A 14007-nucleotide genomic window follows, 5' to 3' on the forward strand; every position below is an offset into this window, starting at 1 on the left:
AACCAAAAGTTGTTTCTTTAAAAAATCAAATCTCTAAGAAATAAAAAAAAATCTTACAAATTACAAATAAACATCAGAAGCAAGACAGTGGGAACAGATATAGGGAAGATTTAGAAATTTATGAGGATACTATGAATCCCAATACATTTTTTAAAATGCTTATGAAATGGATTATTTTCAAGGAAACTAAAAATTGATAAATTTGACTCAAAAAGACAGAAAATCTAAATAGACAATAACAATACAAAAATCAAAAATACAGTCAAATTCTGAGCCCTAAAATACATCATATTTTAATGGTATCATAGGTGAGTGCTTCCAAAACTAAAATAGATTATAACCTAAACAGTTCTGTAGCCTAATGAAATTCCAGATTGAAATAAAATTTAAAATGACTGTAAGAATAAGAAGCAGATACGTTCACCTATACAAATTTGTCAACTTTCATCTCTGTGACTATGATTATATGTTCAGCTTTTTTAACTAGTACCCAGCTTTCGACTCACTGAACAACAATAAAAAAAGTGATTATTTTACTTAATAAATACACATTCATGTAGATAATGACCCTAAGAATTCAGGATAAAAACTAAAATTTAAATTAAAAATATCTGAACAGAAACAGGAGTAGCTACAAACCACATGGGAAACAGATTCTACAGTTTAAGTCCGAGAAAGTTACAGAAAAATGTTTTTTTTTGTTTGTTTGTTTTTTGTTTTCGTTTTTTGAGATGGTCTCGCTCTGTCACCCCTGCTGGAGTGCAGTGGTGTTATCTCGGCTCACTGCAAGCTCCGCCTCCCGGGTTCATGACATTCTCCTGCCTCAGCCTCCCGAGTAGCTGGGACTACAGATGCCTGCCACCATGCCCGGCTAATTTTTTTTTTTTTTTTGTATTTTTAGTAGAGACGGGGTTTCACCATGTTAGCCAGGGTGGTCTCGATCCCTTGACCTCATGATCCACCCGCCTCGGCCTCCCAAAGTGCTGGGATTACAGGCGTGAGCCACCGTGCCCGGCCAGAAAATATTTTTAAAAATTAATCAAAACCTAGAGGTGCTGTGATATTCATCTAAAACGTCCAGTTATAAGCAAAAATGTTATAAGACAAGCAAAGAAACAAGTCAGTGTAGCCCATACTCAGAAAGAGGAAAAAAGGAACAAACAGAAACTAATTCTATTTGAGTATAGATGTTAGATTTAGCAGTTAAGTATTTCAAATCAGCTAATATAAAGATGTTGAATGATAAAGAAAACATTTTCAAAGAATTAAAGGAAAATACGTTGAGAATGACAAAACAACAAGGGAATTTTAATAAATATAAACTAAAAACAAAAAGAACCAAATGGGCATTCTAGAGTTGAAAAGACAATAATATAAATGAAAAATTTACTAGTAGGCTCAATAGCAGATTTGGAAACAATGAAGAAATAGTAAACTTGAAGACAGATAAATAAAAATTAATCTAAAGCAGAGATAAAAAAGACTAAAAATATTGAACAGAAACATGGACAACATTAAGTTTACCAGCATATACATAATGGAAGTCCCAAAAAGAAAAAAGCAAGAGAAAGGAAAAGAAAAATTATTTGAAGAAATTATGACTGAAAACTGTTAAAATTTGAAAAAAAAAGTATTAATCTACAAATTCAAGAAGGTCCATGAACACTAAGGAAGTTAAACACAAAGATGCCAATACATGTATACCTTAGAGTCAAGTTGCTGAAAGACAGAGAAAAATCTTGAAATTAGGAAGAGAAAAACTACTTATCTAATTGAAAAAAAAAAAGATAATTTGTTGACTTCTCATTGAAAACAATGGAGGCCAGAAGGCAAAGTAATAATACTCAAAGTGATGAAAGAAATGTGTATCAAACAAAACTTCTATATCCAGCAAAAAGTATTCCTTATTTTATTTTCCAAGCAGACTTGCCTTATTAGATGTTCTAAAAGAAATCCTTCATATTGAAAGAAAATAATAGCAGACAGTAACTCAAATCTATTAGAATAAATGAAGACCACTAGCTATGGTAAATAAGTAGGCAAATATAAAAGTCCGTGTGTGTGTTTGTGTATCCTATTTTCTTCTTTTAATTTCTTTTAAAAATGTGAAATTGTTTAAAAAGAAGAATTATAACACACTATTTTAGAGTATATACCATGCATAGATGTATAAATGTATTACATATGACAATAATAACATAAAATGGGAGAGGAAATTGTGATACATTGGAGGAACGTTGCCATAGTTTACTGAATTAAACAAGTATTAACCTAAAGTAGACTGTAATAAGTTAAAGATGAACATTGTAATCACTATACTATGAAAATAACCTGAACATATCCAAACAATCTACCAATGAATTAAAATGGCATGTTAAGACAATTGTTGGATACAGAAGAAGGCAGTAGAGAAAAAACAGAGTGAAAGAAAAATATGTGATGCAAACAAACAAATATTAAAATGTCAGTTCCATATCAATAATCATATTAAATGTCAATGATATAATGAGTAAATATTGTAATTAAAAGGGAGAGACTGTCAACCTGTATAAAAGAGAAAGATTCAACTATATGCTATTTATAAGAAACAGTTTAAAAACAAATAGATTAAAATTAACAGGATGGAAAAAGATCTGCCATGTGAATGGTAAGCATAAGTGATCTGGCATGACAATATCAGATAAAATAGACTTTAAAATAAGAAATATTACTAAAGACCATAAAGGAAATTTCATAATGATAAAAAGGAAAATATAGTGGGAAGACAATAATTATAAGTATGCATGCATCTAAGAACAAAGACACTCGCTCAATGGAGTATAAATCCTGACAGAATTGTGAGAAGAAATAGACAATTTAACAATTATAATTTGATATTTTAATATTCTCAGTAACTGATAACATAATAAATAGAAAATCACTAAGAATATAGAAAACTTGAGCAACACTATCACCGAAGTATACCCAATAACATACTCAGAAACTTTACCAAATGATAGCAGAATATACATTATTTTCAAGTGTATGTAGAACAGTCTACAAGATAGACCATATGCTAGGCATAAAATGTTTCAACAATTCTACATTTGAATTTACGTGGATTGAAACAATACAAAGTATGTTCTTTGACCATAAACAGGGTGAATTGAATATCAACAACAGAAATAAATTTGGGAAAATCCCACATACTTGAAAATTAAGCAACAGAGTTCCAAAAGTAATTTGTGAGCCAAAGAAGAAACCAGAACTGAAAACACGCCAAATCAAAATTTATGAAATGCAGCTACTGTAAAGTTGAGCAAGTATTTTGTATCTTTAAATAATTATATTAGAAGAAAGATCCAAAATCAACAACTGATGTTCTACCTCAAAAAGGTAAAGGAAGAAGAGCAAATTGAACCCAAATAATTGGAAAGAAAAATTAAAGAGAGAAAAAAATGAAACAAAAGTAGAGAAACAATAGAGAAAATCAATAAAATCAAAAGTTGGTTCTTTGAAAAACAATCAACAAAACTGATAAACTATTAGCTAGGAAAGACAGATTACATGAATGACAAAAAACAGGAATGAAAGAAGGGGCATTATTACACACCCTACAAGAAACTGATTGACTAAATTGATTGTAAAGGAATTCTATGAACAACTTTGTGCCAACAAACACATAGACAACTTAGATTAAATGGATAAACTTCTCAACAAATTACCAAAATTTACTCAAGCAAAAATATTAAATCAAAATAGCTCTATAAAAGATAAAAATTGAATTAGTAATTAAATATCTTCCCAAAGGTCTGCACTGGTGAATTCTATTAAAACTTTAAAAAAAATAATACTAATATTATACAAACTACTTCAGAAAATAGAAGACAGCAGTTTTAACCTTATTCAGGGAGGCCACTACTATACTGATAGCAAAGCTATACAAAGATATCACAAAAAGAGGCAACTACAGATCAATATTCTTCATGAGCCTAAACACATAATCTAATCTTTGACATAATCTTTGACAAAATATTAGCAACCTGAATCCAGTAACATACGAAAAGGTTGGTTTAATATTAGAATATCTATTAATATAAAATAATATAAGTGAGAAAAAAACACGTGATCATCTCAATAGTGGTAGAGACAGTATCAGACAAAATTCAACACCCACTCTTGATAAAAACAAAGAATAAAAATATCTTCCTCAACCTGATAATAGACATCTATGAAAATCCTACTTTAATGTCATATTTAACGTTGAAAGATATTGCTTTCCCCCTAAGATTGGGAAAAAGGTAAGGATATCCACTCTCTCCTCTTCTATTCAACAATGTCCTAGAGCTTCTAATCAGTGATTGAGGTGGAAAAAAAATTAAAGGCATACAATTGCAAAAGGAAGAAGCAAACTGTCTTTATTAGCATTGTCTTATATGTTTAAGATTCTAAAAAGTCTCTTAAAAATCTACTAGAATTAATAAGCAAAGTTAGTAATACTGTAGAAAACAAGATCATTTTGAAAATTCAATTGTATTTCTGTAAACAGCAAATCATCTGATGGTAAAATTCAGAAAATCATTTCATTTAAAATAGCTTAAAATTAATAAAATCCTTAGGAATACATTTAACCAAAAATATGCATGAACTGTACATAGAAAACTACAAAGCACTGCTGAGAGAATCAAGACAGATCTATATAAATTGAAAATATACCATGTTTATGGATCAGAAGACTCAATATTTTAAAAATGGCCCTTCCCACCAAATCAATCTATAGACTAAATGCAACAGGCATACCCAGAAACAATGCTTCATCAGCCATCAAGGCATCCTTCCATCTAGTCAAGTTGACACCTAATATTAACCATCATACTACCCATCTGACAAGAGATTAATAACCTGAATATATAAGTCAAGACCATGTGGTATTGGCTTAAATATAGAGATATTAATCAATGGAAGAAGGTAGGGGTCTAGAAACAAACTCTTACATTTGCAGTCAATTGATTTTTGACAATGGTTTGAAGGCAGTTCTATGAGGGATGTATAGTTTTTTAACAACTAGTAACAGTTGTATATCCATATGCAATAAAAATGAACTTAGACTTCTACCCCACAACCTGAACAAAAAATTAACTCAAAATTGATCTAGTTAAGAGCTGACACTTCTAGAAGAAAATACTGAAGAGAAGCTTTTTAATTTTGAATTGGCAAAAGTTTCTATGGCACCCAAAACACAATATAGGAAATTAACAAATTAGACTTTTATCAAAATTAGAAGTTTTGCTTTTCAAAAGGCACTATTAAGAAAATAAAGAGAAATAACAGCTTCTGAAAAAACTTTGCAAATTATTTATCTGATTAAAGAGTTATATTTAGAATAAAGAACTCTTACAATTAAATAGTAAGAAGACAACGCAATTTAAAAAGAGGCAAAAGAATTTAATAAACATTTCATCAAGAAAATATATGAGTGAATAATAAGACATGCTAATATGGACAATATCATTAGCCATTAGGGAAATACTAATTAGAGACTCAATGGTATATACCACTAGAATGATCATAATAAAAAAAGATTGACAATACTAAGTTTTGTGAGGCTATGGAGTAAGTAGAATCCTCATACACTGCTGGAGGCCATATAAAATGGTACATCCACTTTGGAAGGCAATTTGGCAGTTTCATACAAAGCTAAACACATACTTATCACATTACTCAGCAAGTCCACTACTAGGTATCTCTCTAAACAAGAGAAATAAAAATGTATGTCCACAGATTTGTATGAAAATGTTCAGAGCAGCATTATTTATAATAGACCCAAACTGGAAATAATTCAAATGTCTACCAACTGATAAATGGGTAAAGAAAACATGGTATACCCATACAATGGAATACTATTGATCAATAAAAAGGAAGAAACTACTGATACATAGTACAATGTGGGTTAATCTCAAGTGTATTATACTAAGCAAAAGAAGCCAGATACTAAATATTACATAGTGTATGATTCCATGTATCTGAAATTTCTAGAGAAGGCTAAACTATAGAGATAGAAAGTGTGCTCCAAAGACAGATTGAAGGTTGCTTAGGGGTCTGGGTGGGGGAGGGATTTACTACATCTGGGTCTAAGGAAACTTTTTGGATTGATGGAGATATTCTAAAACTGGATTGTGGAGATAGTTGTATACTTGAATAAATTTACTACAAGTCATCAAACTGTGCACTTTCCATGGGTGCATTTTGTTTTGTTTCATAAAAGATGCTATTTTCCTTAGCATGTATATTGGGCCCCTTTTCATTAATAACATATCTGGATTAGTGACTTTAACAATAAATATTTTTATAATTAATTTATAAACAAAACATTTTTAAATTTAAGGAACAAAATAATTAAGGAGAATTTTAGTAATTTAGATTTTTTTCATAAAATGTTATTGAGCAATATGTGCATATAACTATATTTTCCTTGATAATTTAAATAAAATTATTTATTATTATTACTTTTCATTTTCTTGAATAAGGTCCTGTGTAATGTCAAATTGTAATTTGATAATAAAAATTACCTTCAGAAAATTTCTAGGAAGGTTTCTTTTCTCTAATAATTATCATTTTAAGAGTATAATTGATATGAAAAGCTTGCACATTACTGCTATTCATCAATAAACTTCAAATGAAATAAGATCTTGATTGTAAATAGCTAGATAACATCTTGTTCCTGTTTACATTTTGCATTTTGAGACCAAGATTTGCAATTAATCTTGCAATTAGAGGAAGTTGCCCTGCCTGCCTATGAAAAAGATATTTTTGATGGGTAGGAAATAATTTAATGATTAAGAAGAAACAGTCATGGGAATTCCTGAGAGGTCTTAGGAAGACACTGCCTGAAAAATGCCTAAAATGAACAAGACCCCCATAATATTTTTTAAAAATTAAACTATCTTTTAATCTCTTTGCTTTTATAAGCAGAAAGCAGGAAAAAAATCATATCCTTAATATTAACCAACTGTATTTTTCAGTGTTAAAGACAGAGAAGACAAATTAAAAAGAATATATGCTTTGGAGAATGTCAGTGGGGTAGAGAAGCAAGAATGCAGACTCCAGGGGATATTACAAAGGAGGGGTGCTGTTGGCCTGGAGCCACCCTTCTCCCAGAATTCCCCTCAACCATCCATTGCTGGAGTTCCCTGCACTGGCCCACACTGCCCCCCCTACCCCTGTCACCCCCTGTCTCTCGAGGCCAACAGGGCCATCTGATGCTTGCTGCCATGACATGCCCACTGCCCCAGCTTCCAAAATGACCACTTCGAACATCCTCTTTTTTCAGTTTTTGCCTTAGTGACCCTATCCAGCTAAGTGTTGTGAGAAAAGCAATCGATCAAAATAATCAATGACAAAAAAATAAAAAGTCTCAATATTCCTATGAGGCATTTCCATTTTAAAGCATTAAACTGGTATATGGAAAATATCAGGTAGGCAGCAATGGCTCAATGACAGTTATTCTTTTTACCCAACCCTGGGATTCTTTTCTTTATTGGTTTCTCCAAATGCATTACCTCCTTCAACTAAATCATAGCAAGCTGTGCAACTGATGCTTATCTTGCATACCCTGAACACAGATGCTGATGAGAAAAGAGTGCAAAGGTGAAGTTGAACACCTGTATCCTCCAGCAAGCCATACTCATGGACTCATGATGTGGTTAAGTTCAATATTATCCTTCCAAGGAATTCCACTCCAGGGGTGGAATTGATGGCAACCTGCCATATCCATTGGAAGATTTAGGGGGACCTTTCATGGTTCCTCAACATCATCATGTCCACTCTGCCTAGCCCTAAGCTCAGCCCACCATAGCCCCTAGGTCAGACAGTCCACAAACCGTTAGTGAGTGCACGTATGCCAGGTCCTGGATCCACGGGGGTCTTGTGTTAGTGCTGGAGATGAGCAGGTGAATACGACAATCCAGGGCCTTCAGGAAGCACAGTCTGTCAAAGCAAAAGACTGTCAAAGCTACATTCTGTCCTGCGCAAGGTATAATCAGCCTTAGAAAGAAGGTTTCTTGCGTTCTAGCCTTGTAAACTTGAACTTACGGCAACAGTTCCCTTGTCTGTACCAGACAGTTCCCTCGTCTGTACGTAAAAGTAGAACCAGCCTCTTCGATTAAGACACTTCGACTGACACTTAATGAAGACCAGTCCTATAAATATAAGTCTCTCAAATGAAGCTGGGGGCAAACAAACTTGCACCAGTAAGCAGTGGCTTACGTTTAACCTCACCTTTTTATTAACCACCCTTAAACACCAAAGTGTGAGGGGGATCACTGTTATTATCCACAGGAAATGAGACCTGATATTCACAGGGACTTAATCTAGTCCCTCAAACCAGTGCTAGGATGTAGCTATTGTCCCAAACGTTTGGAATGAGAAGTTTTGTTAAAAACGTTATTTCCAAATCAAAGAGGCCCCCAGAAGAAGGTGCACGTGGTGGGAAACACAGGTCTGTAGGATTTTAGTTAGAAAAAACTCCTGAAAACTAAAAATCTTTCCAATGTACCCAGTCATTCCCTCTTCCTCTCTCTTTACACCCCCCACCCCCCACCCAACACACACACACACACACACACACACACACACACACACACACACACACACACACTCACATGCAAGGTTGGGGGGCAGGGCAAGGGGCCTCTTAGTTTGTTTATTATAACAAATTCTCTGCAATCCACCCCCACCTGACACGCTTGACTCCGTCAGTGCGCTGCTGCAGCCGCAGGACAGCGGGACGGGCGAGTCACTTTGTCCCTGAAGGGGCGAGTCCAAGGCAGACGCCGCACCGCCGCCCTCTTTGCGAAGGAGGTCTGCGTTTCTACCTCCTCTCCGCGCCCCGCCTGCTTCCTGCACTACAAAAGTAGCGCGGGCCTGAGAACTCCTTCCAGAAGTTCTCCAGGGCTTCCTCAGAGCGACTTTTTCGCTGCCTGTGAGCTGCAGAGCGGGAGAGCTCGGGCTCGCGCGGACCCCAGCGCCTGGCAGGCTGACAGCGCTCTCTCGCCCCAGGTGCCCGCGCGCGTGGTGAGCAGCTGCACCAGGTGGCGTCCGGGGTGGGGTCAATGAAGTGCAGCCTGAGGAAGATGTGGCGCCCTGGAGAAAAGAAGGAGCCCCAGGACGTTGTCTATGAGGATGTGCCGGACGACACGGAGGATTTCAAGGAATCGCTTAAGGTACTCTGGGGGCTTGCGGGTCTGGAGGGGTTCCGACGTGCGGGCGGGGGTCAGCTGGAGGTTTCCTTGCGGGCAGCCCTTGGTTTGGAGAAAGCGTGGGGGTTGCAAGCTTTGGGGTGTGTGCACAATCCAAGAGGTGACCCTACTAATGACGCGCCCACACAGCGCCTGCTTTATCTATTTTGTTTGCTTGTTTGTCCAACCGAATTCTTGCTCCTGGACGGGCAACTGCAGTCCAGGGAAACCTACTCCAAAAGTATCTGTATCATCTGGCACAAGATCAGGCAGCTGCCTAAAATCAGGACAATTTGGAAAGTGTGCCGTTTCACTTGGACCTTTCCGTAGATTTTGTTTAGAACCAAAATAGCCGAATGACTGTATCTGGTAGTCGTTGGATAACTATTTAAGAGTTTTGGGGGTTGAGAAGCCTTCTGGTCTAACAGAGTGAAACAGATAAACCAATTGTCTGCACTTAAAGCGTTGCAGAAAATGTCCCCAATAAAACGGAGGCAGGAGTGGCAAATTCCTTTTCCAGGGGTAGGGGCTTCAGGAAACGCTGTGGGGGAGGTGACCTTTTGAAGATGGGTGGGTAACCTGAGGCTCTAGGATGGGCACTTCTATTACTTATGCAGTTCTCGGACCTAAAGGCAGCACTAGCTACTACCTGATGGCGTAGTCTAAGGGATAAATGCTGTTGGGTGCTCAGAGCCCACCACTGGATTTCATCAGATTGTCAGCAGGAGAAAGGGGCTCTTTTAAAATGTTGAGACATCATTAAAAAGGTCTCTCCAAACCCTCATCACAAATCTCTTTCGACAGTGGGACCATGTTAACAGTTTCTTAAGAATTTTCCAGGTTAAAAAAAATGCTTACACAAAAACACACGTGCTAATAGATCTTGTTTTATTTGCAAAGTTAAGAACTCACAGATTTCCACTCTGATTTACTCACAAAATGTATTTTTGAATACATTTCAAATTGGCACTTGTAGATTTACCTCACTGTTTTTACCAGCTTCATAATATTCCACTGTATGACTAGATCATGATTTATTTAACCAGTGTTGCACTGATGGACACTTAAGCTGTTTTGTGTTTGTTTTGTTTTGCTGTTACACGTGTGACAGAATATGTCTGTGAGTGTAGATGTAGCTTCTCTGTCTGTCTGTCCCTTGGTACCTTTATGGATATGTCTGTATGTCAAAGTCCTAGCAGGGTCAAGAGGTATGTACAGCTTTAATTTTGGTAGAAATTGACAAATTGCTTTCTAAGCAGGTTGCAGGAATTGGCATTATTGCCAATTGTGTGTGTGAGTCAGGCATGTACAGTTAATCACACACACCAAGTAGCCAGGCCTCCCAAGGTGAGTCTGTTGACATGTCCGGTTTGGCCACAGACATTTTTTGTCCTTCTTAATGTTAGCATGATAACTGTGGTCTTTTGGCTTACTCCAGAGAACTGAGTCATAAATAGATTTCAACCACTGGAATAGTATCTTTACAATTAATATGGTACAGGAAGAAATTTTAAATTTCTAAAATCACCCATGTGGTTTTATTTTCTAGAGATATTTGCTGAAGGATTTGTTAGCAGCAAGTCTCAAAATTATTTGTCTTCGTGTTTCTAATAATCTTTATTTAGATTTATCATCTACGTAGAGCAACTTATGTTTTTTAAGCCTTTTAGAAGCTACATAGAGTTTGTAGATTGAAGGATTATATATTTTATTTCATTAACTGTGGTAGTTCCATATCATTTTGTAAAAATCTCATGTTGGACTCATGACAAAGAAACATATATAACACTATGAAGGGTTTTTTAACCTCTAGGGGGTTTTTGGTGGTTTCCTAATTTAAAAGAAAAGCTGTATAACATATTTTATCCAGCACATACACAGTATCTCAGGAACACTAACAAAACTGAAGGATCACAGAAAACTTACAAGATGAGAAATGTGGAAAAAGAACGATTGGACTGATGCTTTTAGCCTTTTCAAATTATTTTCTTTCAAGATAGTGAATAGTTTAGCATTTGACTTTCTATTTTTTATCTCTCACCTTAGTTTCCAACATTTTGGCCACATTGCTACTTATATGTATTTCATTAAAGCAACCTAAAACAGATGTATTTGATATCTCTGTTTTAAAGGATTTAGTTAGAATTAGCTTATCTAAAAGTGACCTAGTCTATTATGTTCTGAATCTAATCATATAGTTCAGATTCCAAAGGAATCTGAAGTGACCCTGTGACAACATGAAACTATACTAAATGAATATATATTTTTTCTAAATGACATCCTTGGCTTACTTTCAGAAATTTAAAAAATCTCTTCAAAGCCTAACAACGTCAGGTACTGATTGAGATGATCTAGTACGTCTGATATGCTCATGTAAATTATTTAGATGCTGTTTTGTCATTGTGAATTCAATAGTGCCTTGTGAGCATCTGAACCTAGTACTCCCTCTAAAGAGTGTGGAATTGGGTTTGTGTTGACAGCACATCGCTGAACAGACATCCCAAACTGCTCTTTCCGGCACTAGGGAGTGGGCAGCATAATCCCTTTATTACACAAAGAGCATATCAAATTCAAGTACCAAAATGCTTCCAAATAGATTTAGGCCAACACTTTCTTTGATAGGATGAGACATGGAAAAAGATCCCATTTCTGCAAGAAGCCCATTTAAAATTTATTTCTGAATATGTGTAAATTTGGAAGTGGTTGGATGCTCATTGTCATATCCTGTAGTCACTAAAGTTATATGTAGCTTATATGGAATTGATTTTTTTTTAGTTAAAAAGTAACACATCTCAAGAGACTACCATAGAAGAGTGACTTGTTAGGTACTATTCTATAATAACAGAAGCAAAAACTAAAGTTCAAAAGTTTAAGAAATTAAGTTTTATTATTCCAACCTGACATTTGCTGAATAAATCCTAATATTCTAAATCCTTTCTCAGTTATATTAAGGATACATTAAATACCTTAATACTTCATTTTCACTGATAGCTTTTCTTTTCAGTAGTGAGAAATGCTCTAGTTTTCTTTAAAATAACAAACTGGAGTTTGGACATATATTATCAAGTGGCATATGTGACTAGTTATGGTCAATGGTAGAATTAAAGCAAGTATCTGAATCATTTGTTTGGGGAAGATTTCTGCATTTCCTTTACAATGAGGAAGATTGGCCTTTATTTCTAAGCATATATGAATGAGTTCATGATAAAAAAATTTATTTCATGTGTTGATCAATCTTGGGGCATTTTCTCAAACCTTCTTTGTGTCCGTAAACATTTCAAGAAAAATATTTACCTCATATAAGCATGATAGATAGTTTTGGATAATAATAAGTTCTTTCAGGCTATAAAATGATTATAGCCATAAGTTTTGCATATGCTTGTTTGTTATAATGGTGTTTAAATACCTCTAGGTGGTTTTTGAAGGAAGTGCATATGGATTACAAAACTTTAATAAGCAAAAGAAATTAAAAAGATGTGACGATATGGACACCTTCTTCTTGCATTATGCTGCAGCAGAAGGCCAAATTGAGCTAATGGAGAAGATCACCAGAGATTCCTCTTTGGAAGGTAACAAAATATTACAATTCATCTTCCAGAAATCATTCATCCCATTCAATTAACTAGAAAGAATGGAAGGAAGTGATTTTTAAGGGTAATTAGTGCCAATTATAAAAAGCCTATATATTTCACTTAGAATTGTGGGTTTTCCTACACACCAGCACTCCTCAACTTCTTCTACTGAAATACTGCAAAGCATATTACAAAGATCTAGGACACCCCACAACAAGCACAGACTTCATTTGAATTTTTAGGTAGATTGTAAGAATGCATGTACATTTTATGTATTCCTTTATACTATTTCCATTGAGGTTATTTTACATTTAAATTATCATCATTAAATAAAATTGACACCTCAAGAAGGTGTACCATACTCCCACAGTGATGTTTTCCAGATGCCAGCCTTGTACACTCTACCTTGTTTAGGAAATTCAACTGCAGACAATGAAGGAGGTGGATGCCACAGAGATGAAGGCAGTGAAGTGGTGTGATAAGACCTTTGCTATATAAGATAATTCTGTCAATATTGTGGAAGATGGATTAGAAGTGGAAGCCAAGCTAAAAAGCTATTTTGGTAGTAAAGAGAGGATAAGAGTTCACCAGGGTTGTGAGGCTACAAAAAGGAGACAGGGAGAGGTTCAAGAGATATTGGTGTATAAAGTCAATAGTGCTCGACAGCAAAATAAATGGGAAGAGAAAGGGGCAGGGAGTTAGAACTGACTTTGAAATTGTTAAATTTAGGAGATTAGGCTAATAATTTAATCATCCCCCAAAAGGAAGAATATGAGAAAACAGAAAGTAAGTGAGTGCGAAGGTGTAAGATTTGGTCACAGTGAGTTTCAAAGGCCCAGGGGACATCCACTTGGAAATATCCAGCACACAACAGAAATGTAGAAGGAAAGGGGCTGCCCTACAGGAGCGTGATTGCACAGGAAGTCACTGAGACAGTGGAAATGTGTGAAAATCCTTTAGGGGATCACAAAATTGCTAGCAAAGGTAGCTAAGAGTAGAGTACCAACATCAAGAGACAGATGGCAGAGGAAAAGCCAGAAAAAGATGAAGATAGTGAAAATACACATGCCATGGGTGAAGTTACGGGGACAGAAGAGTTAGAAGGAGCCCTTGCCACAAAGAGATCAAGTAGGAAGGAGATCAAGATAAAGCCCCTACATTAGAAGGGTCCAGTGACCTCTATAAAAATAAAAATGATTTCTGAAAAGTGATGAGGATAA

At 35.4% G+C, this 14007-nt stretch overlaps 1 protein-coding gene across 1 annotated transcript in view; it reads left to right on the forward strand.

Moving 5' to 3' along the window:
- The first annotated feature begins 8820 nt into the window (after nucleotides 1-8820).
- Nucleotides 8821-14007, forward strand: part of LOC101150478 (transient receptor potential cation channel subfamily A member 1) — a 53276-nt gene continuing 48089 nt past the window's right edge. The window contains exons 1-2 of the mRNA XM_019032873.4: nucleotides 8821-9200; nucleotides 12628-12784. Of these exons, the coding sequence (XP_018888418.2) occupies nucleotides 9090-9200; nucleotides 12628-12784 (268 nt within the window). The 5' untranslated portion in view covers nucleotides 8821-9089. The remainder of the gene's footprint in view (nucleotides 9201-12627; nucleotides 12785-14007) is intronic.

This window comes from Gorilla gorilla, chromosome 7 (genome assembly GCF_029281585.2).
Source record: "Gorilla gorilla gorilla isolate KB3781 chromosome 7, NHGRI_mGorGor1-v2.1_pri, whole genome shotgun sequence".
NCBI lineage: Eukaryota > Metazoa > Chordata > Mammalia > Primates > Hominidae > Gorilla > Gorilla gorilla.